Source organism: Podarcis cretensis (genome assembly GCF_951804945.1).
Source record: "Podarcis cretensis genome assembly, chromosome: 13".
NCBI lineage: Eukaryota > Metazoa > Chordata > Lepidosauria > Squamata > Lacertidae > Podarcis > Podarcis cretensis.
In genome coordinates, this window is record NC_137182.1 from 11911864 (window position 1) to 11919592 (window position 7729).

The 7729-nt window shown below is 49.0% G+C and overlaps 1 protein-coding gene across 1 annotated transcript in view; it reads right to left on the bottom strand.

Moving 5' to 3' along the window:
• Positions 1-717, bottom strand: part of VAT1 (vesicle amine transport 1) — a 40519-nt gene extending 39802 nt beyond the window's left edge. The window contains exon 1 of the mRNA XM_079949874.1: positions 209-717. Within this exon, the coding sequence (XP_079806000.1) occupies positions 209-628 (420 nt within the window). The 5' untranslated portion in view covers positions 629-717. The remainder of the gene's footprint in view (positions 1-208) is intronic.
• Positions 718-7729: the final 7012 nt, after the last annotated feature.

The window sequence follows — 7729 nt, forward strand, 5'->3', positions numbered from 1 at the left end:
CACCCTCGAACCGTCGGGTTCCCCACGGATGAGGGGGGCTGCGCGCCCACGACCCCCCCCGCCCACGCCTCCAGATGCCCTCCTGGGGGGGCTGCTCCCCCCCTGCCCCGCCACGCCCACCGTTCCCTGCACTGCGGGGGAAAGGAAGACGAGTCCGCGCCCAGCCGCCGTCGAACCGGAGACGCTCCCCCCCCCCCTCGACACCCACCTTGGGGCTGGAGACGCCCTCGCCCACGGCCAAGACGGTGCCGGCCGCCTCCATGCCCGGGCTGAAGGGCAGCGGCGGCATCCTGTCGTACAACCCCTGTCGGGCCAGCAGATCCGCGAAGTTGAGCCCGCAGGCCCGCACCTCCACGCTGACTTGGCCCGCGGGCGGGCTGGGCTCGGCGGCGGGCAGCTGCCGCGTCTGCACCTTCACTTTCTCGTAGCCGCCGAAGCCGCTCAGCACCAGCGCCCGGTACTGGCGCCCGGGAGCAGCGGCAGCAGCCGCCTCCGACGGGGCCCCCGCAGCCTTGCCCTCCTCGGCGGGCTGCGCTGCCGGAGTGGCTTCTTGCTGCTGCTCCGGTGGCGCCGCGGTGGCGCTTTGCGGGGCGCCCGCGTCGCCCCCGGCCGCCTCTTCCCCGGACATGGCAGCTTCGGAGCTGGCAGAGAGCCGTCGGGGGCGCAGATGCTGCTGCTGCTGCGAGGGCGAGAGAGAGAAGGCGAGGAGGGCGCGGCTGGCCAGATGCGTAAAACAGCTGGAGAGGGGAGGCGGCGCGCAAGAGCCGGAGCTGGAAGCGGGCGCGGAGCGGCGGCGGCGGCGGGAAGGAAAACCCGGAGCGCGGAGCACGGAGCGGAGCCGGGGACTGCCTCCCTCCCTCCCTCCCTCCTTCCGTCCGTCCGTCAATCCTGGACGCCCACTCGGCTTGGCTTCCAGGAAGCGAGGCGGAGACTGCAAGGAGGAGGCTGGGTGCGCCTTTCTGACGCAAAATGCAGCCAGCTTCTCCTCCCATGGCGTTTACTCCCAAGTAAGTGCGTGCTGATGCGCGTTTACCTAGGAGTAAGCTTTGCTGCACTGAAAGGGCCTTGCTCCGATGTGAGCATACACGTAGAATTACCATGCAACCACCTGGTCTCCTTGCGAGTAAGCCTCCCTGAGTTCAGATGGTCTTAATCCTAAATGCGCTTCCGTTTCGCGTCTGTCTTAGCACCCTTCTATGCTTAGCACCCTATTATGCTATTTCTATATTTCTAAATCCCCTTATCAACTTGTAAACTATGGTCACGTTTCTCTCAATCCATTGTGCTGGTCATAATTTGTCTTCCTTGCATAAATTGGCCTTCTTCTGTTCTGATCACACCTAATTCTACTAATTTGATCCTTTCTCTCCCCCCCCCCCCCCCGCCGCCCCAAATTCTTGTAATCTGCACCTAGAGTTGTGCTGCACAACTTGCTTTTTGTGCTTGGATTGGACCCAAAAATTGATCAGTGAGTCCAGTTTGAATCCCGTGACTCACTAGGGAGTGGACCACTATTCTGTCACACCCCCCCAAAAAAAACCCCTCATTCCATCCCTCCCATTCATCCTCATCCTCATCATATCCTAGCTCATCTGACTGGGTTGCCACTCAGGGCAGCTTACAAAAACATAATAAAACATTAAAAACTTCCCTGCACAGGGCTGCCTTCAGGTGTCTTCTAATGGTTGTTTAGTTACTTTGTGTGGCCGAATGTTCAGTAGTTTAAGTAGTCTGGTGATTTAAAAAGGATTCATAAATTATCCTGATTTATGGATTTGACAAGGTGCCCCATGATATTCAAATGCAAGGCATTTGACAAGGTGCCCCATGATATTCTTGTAAAGAAGCTGGTAAAATGCGGACTTGACTATGCTACCACTCAGTGGATTTGTAACTGGCTGACTGACCGAACCCAAAGGGTGCTCATCAATGGTTCCTCTTCATCCTGGAGAAGAGTGACTAGTGGGGTGCCACAGGGTTCTGTCTTGGGCCCGGTCTTATTCAACATCTTTATCAACAACTTGGATGATGGACTCAAGGGCATCCTGATCAAATTTGCAGATGACACCAAACTGGGAGGGGTGGCTAACACCCCAGAGGACAGGATCACACTTCAAAATGACCTTGACAGATTAGAGAACTGGGCCAAAACAAACAAGATGAATTTTAACAGGGAGAAATGTAAAGTATTGCACTTGGGCAAAAAAAATGAGAGGCACAAATACAAGATGGGTGACACCTGGCTTGAGAGCAGTACATGTGAAAAGGATCTAGGAGTCTTGCTTGACCACAAACTTGACATGAGCCAACAGTGTGACGCGGCAGCTAAAAAAGCCAATGCAATTCTGGGCTGCATCAATAGGAGTATGGCATCTAGATCAAGGGAAGTAATAGTGCCACTGTATTCTGCTCTGGTCAGACCTCACCTGGAGTACTGTGTCCAGTTCTGGGCACCACAGTTCAAGAAGGACACTGACAAACTGGAACGTGTCCAGAGGAGGGCAACCAAAATGGTCAAAGGCCTGGAAACGATGCCTTATGAGGAACGGCTAAGGGAGCTGGGCATGTTTAGCCTGGAGAAGAGGAGGTTAAGGGGTGATATGATAGCCATGTTCAAATATATAAAAGGATGTCACATAGAGGAGGGAGAAAGGTTGTTTTCTGCTGCTCCAGAGAAGCGGACACGGAGCAATGGTTCCAAACTACAAGAAAGAAGATTCCACCTAAACATTAGGAAGAACTTCCTGACAGTAAGAGCTGTTTGACAGTGGAATTTGCTGCCAAGGAGTGTGGTGGAGTCTCCTTCTTTGGAGGTCTTTAAGCAGAGGCTTGACAACCATATGTCAGGAGTGCTCTGATGGTGTTTCCTGCTTGGCAGGGGGTTGGACTCGATGGCCCTTGTGGTCTCTTCCAACTCTATGATTCGATGATTCTATGGGTTAGCAGTGAGGTGTCCTAAGTTTGCGCTAAATTGAGCTCCATCTGCACTATACCTTAAAGCAGTATACCACTTTAAACAGTTGTGGCGTCCCTCAAAGAACCCTGGGAATTGTAGTCCATCAAGGGTGCTGATCATTATTAGGAGACCCCCCCCCCAATTCCACACACAGAGCGACAGGTCTTGGAGTGGATTAACAGTCAGTCCCTTTTCCCAAGGAACTCTGGACACTGTAGCTCTGTGACGGGAATAGGGGCCTTCCCAGGAACTCTCAGCACCCTTCCCACCCAAACTACATTTCCCAGGATTCATTGGGAAGAAGCCGTGACTTTTTAACAGTGGTAAGGTAAAGGGACCCCTGACCATTAGGTCCAGTCGTGGCCAACTCTGGTGTTGCGGCGCTCATCTCGCTTTATTGGCCGAGTGAGCCGGCGTACAGCTTCCGGGTCATGTGGCCAGCATGACTAAGCCGCTTCTGGCAAACCAGAGCAGCGCACGGAAGCGCCGTTTACCTTCCCGCCGGAGCGGTACCTATTTATCTACTTGCACTTTGCCGTGCTTTCAAACTGCTAGGTTGGCAGGAGAAGGGACCGAGCAACGGGAGCTCACCCCGTCGCAGGGATTCGAACCGCTGACCTTCTGATCGGCAAGCCCTAGGCTCTGTGGTATAACCCACAGCGCCACCCACATCCCTCTTTTAACAGTGGTATGATACTGCTTAAAATGCATTGCGCAGATGGGGCCTGAATTATTTGTGGTGAAAACCCAAGTAGATTGCAAAGAGCTCCGAAAGGATCTCTCCAAACAAAAAGCAGGCAAGAAAATGGCAAATGTGGTCCATTGCAAAGAAATGCAAACCAGAGATGAAGACCTGTGGCAGATATCCCAGATACCGTCAGCCTGGCCAACCATCAGAGGCAATGATAGCCGTAGCCCAAAGCAGTTGAAGAGCCATTTTGACTGCATTTTTTTAAAAAACTTTCTATATACCATGATGAGTCTGAACTGGCAGTGACTAATCAGGACAGAGATCTTGAGCTCAGTTGAGATGCTGACATAATGTGCAGCTGTTGTGAAAAGGGCAAATTCCTTGCCATGATTATTAGGAAATGAAACTTTGGACAGTAATAACATTGGAACGGGAGGTGGTGGACTCATTCCAGGGAGGTTTTAAGTGGAGGTTGTGGGTGGTCAGGGGACAGGGTGGCACAGTGGTCTAAACCACTGAGCCTAGGGCTTGCTGATCAGAAGGTTAGTGGTTCGAATCCCTGTGACGGGGTGAGCTCCCATTGCTCAGTCCCTGCTCCTGCCAACCTAGCAGTTCGAAAGCACTTCAAAGTGCAAGTAGATAAATAGGTACCGCTTCAGAGGGAAGGTAAACGGCGTTTCCATGCGCTGCTCTGGTTCGCCAGAAGCAGCTTAGTCATGCTGGTCACATGACCCGAAAGCTGTACGCCAGCTCCCTCAGCCAATAAAGCGAGATGAGCGCCGCAACCCCAGAGTCGGTCACGACTGGACCTAACGGTCAGGGGTCCCTTTACCTTTACTGTAGATGGTCATCTGTCAGGGATGATTTAGTTGAGATTCCTGCATTTGCAGGGGGCTGGACTAGATGACCCTCGGGGTCCCTTCCATCTCTACAATTTCACGCTTCCATGGAAACTGCCAGGGCCGTGGGATCCTTGTATAAAGTTCTGGTGGGACCACGTATGGAACTGTGTGCAGTTCTGGTTGCCCTGTTGTCTCATAGTAGGGCCAGCCTTGTAAACCGTGCAACACAGAGGCATGTAAATCACAGGCAAGATGGAACTCTTGCAGAAACTGTTCCCTGTCTGCGGGATCTTCTGTGGATCGAGTCTGGAGACCCCCTGTGTCCCAAGGAGTGCTTGTGCCACTCTCCTTCGACCTGCCAGCTGGATGCCACACTCAGTTGGCACAGGAAAAGCCAGCAGGAACTGCAGGACACTAGCAGTTAGGTACGCACCTCTTCACCTCTTAGCCTGAAATCTCCCTCTGCTCTTTTTATCATTTTTTAAAAATAATTTTTATTACATTTTCAATTTTTGTAATCACAATATCTATACGTACATCAATAAACTCAAACATCGCTCTTACCAGAGCATCGACCTCCTCCCGCCCCTCTTTCTGACTTCCATATATATTTACTTTCATCTTAGCATTTCTATAACCACTTTTTCACCTTCTCTCTTATTTTTATATTTCCCTTGTTAAATGTAAATCAGTTCCTTATACTGTTATTACAAAACATTTGAACTCAAAGCTACAAACGTTTTCAGATGTTTACAATATTCTTTCATATATAACCCAAATTTGCTCCAGTCCTTTTGAAACAGTTTGTCGCGCTGATTCTGGATCTTCCCCGTCAGCTTTGCTAACTCAACGTATTCCACCATCTTACTCCGCCATTCTTCCAATTTTGGAATCTCCTGTGATTTCCATTTCTGAGCCAGAAGTATCCTTGCGGCCATTGTGGCATACATAAAAAGATTCACATCTTTTTTTAAAAAAAAAAATCATCTCCAATTAGACCTAGCAAAAAAAGAAATTATATTTAAAGATCTTTTTTAATTCATTGTAAATTGGTCCATGGGGTCACGAAGAGTCGGACACGACTAAACGACTAAACAACAACAACAAGTTTTCACCCTAGTACACGTCCACCACATATGGAGGAAATTCCCCTCCTTCTCCTTACATTTCCAACAATTTTTATATTGGAAATCTCCCTCTGCTCTAAGAAAGGCGAAGCAGCTCACTGTTGAGAATGCCGCTTGTGTTGTTCAACTGCTGCTTCCGATGGGTAGAAACCTCGCCGAAATCTTACAAGATCTGCACACCCCATATAAATGCAGTGAAAATAAACTAGAGTGAACATTCTGAAGCCTGAGCTACAGTTTGGCCTCGGTCTTCCCTTCATGGTAATGGGCTCATCACTCAGTTTTGCCTCTCTCTGGGTTTCAGGGCCTAAGTCAAGGGTTTCCTCCTCTCTTTGCTTGGTGCTTGAGCGCGGTCAGTAAGGGAAATAAGGGCTTGGGCAGGCATGGAATAAATGAAACAGATTCAGGGTAAGATTCTCCCCAGTCCACTCCAGGTCCTCCATTCTTGGCTTCCTGGTTGCTTCTACCTCCTGGCACAAGCTGTCCGTCCTCCTGTCTCGGGTTAAGCGCTATCCTGTGCAAACTGCTATATTATAAAACTGCTTTTCAAATCCTCAACGCGCCAAGCTGGCTTTTTCTCAGGCATCTCTTCTGAAACAGAGGGATGTCGCACGCTCACAGAGAGATTTGTTTGCAAACCTCTTGTGCCGCAGCCATGTGGAGCTTTGCGGAGTTTGTGGGTTCATTTACTAAATACCTCCCCCAGGCTGCAGATGGAGACATCTGCGCTGATCAAAGCAGGCTTGCAAAACACAAGGGCACAATCCTCAGGGAATTAGGAGCCGGATCACACCGGGCCCTCAAGAGTCTGATGTTTGCAGGGCTGTCGTCCCTGGTTGGCCACCTGATGCCTCTGACCCCCCCCCCCAAAGCATATTCTGTTTCCCAGGGGAACGTTCATGTGACTAGACCTTATGACGGCAGTTGGATGCTCTCCAGGGTCACTAGAAACAAAACAAATCTCTCTCTCTCTTTCTCTCGTTCATTATTAGTAAGCAGCACCTGCATTTTCTAAGGTTCACAGGCAGCAAACTTAGTGGGTTCAGGGGAAGAGGATACAATATCGAGGGCAGCTTATTTCCTGTGCTCCCAGACTAATTTTGCACCCGGCAAAAGTCCAATTGAGAAGTTTTCCCAAGGTGGTTTAACATGGGCAAGAAACCCACATGCAATTGAATGTTGATGACATTGAAATGAAATGAAGGGGTTCTAGTAAACAAGGTACATAAGAGTATGAAAGAAAGGATAGATATTGGATGAAAATCTGGAAAGTACAATACGTGAGGGAAATTATTTAAGGATAAAACTAATAAGAATGAACTTGCTGATCAATTTTAAAGTGGAATACGAGAAAGGGAGGTGGGTGGAAGTCAGGAAAATAAGTTTATGAATGATAAGAATTTGAAAAGAGGTTCTTTTTCTTTTTTTGTTAAATCTTTAATCTTTTTGCTTCTGTTATATTTTCTCTTTTTTGTTGTGTTTTAATTGTCTGTATTTGTTGATGTTTTGATGTCTGTTGTATGTTTGATATGTATTGTGGGTTTTTTTGGTTTTTTTGTATTGTTTTTCATTTGTAAAATTTAATAAAATATTATATATAAAAAAAAAGAAACCCACATGCAAAAAACAACAACAGCTCAGAAAGCATATGGGCTGCATACGCATCATACATTTAAAACAACCTCCCCATCAGACACACAATCCTGGGGGCTGTAGTTTGCCCCCCCTCACAGCGCTACAGTTCCCAGCGCCCTTAACAAACTATAGTTCCCAGGATATATTTTTTTGCCACATGCGGTGATTTAAAGCTACAGAGGCTGAGAACCATGGCCTTTAAGTTGTGCTCCACATCTTTGACACTAGAAGAGTTTGTAGCACCCTGCTTGTGGTTAACGCTTAGCTGGAATGAAATATTCAACGCAGCAATAGAGAAATTAAAACAATAATTTATTTGTCAGACAAATAAATATGAGGCACAGTGGTATATGGTTACCAAGCTCTGGCCTGGCCTCTTGCCATTCTGGCCAGCACTTATATTTCCTTAATCCAGCCCCCTTGCTCCTCCTGTGGCTGCCTCTGTCCAATCAGCCTGGTTGAAATTCCTATTGGCTAT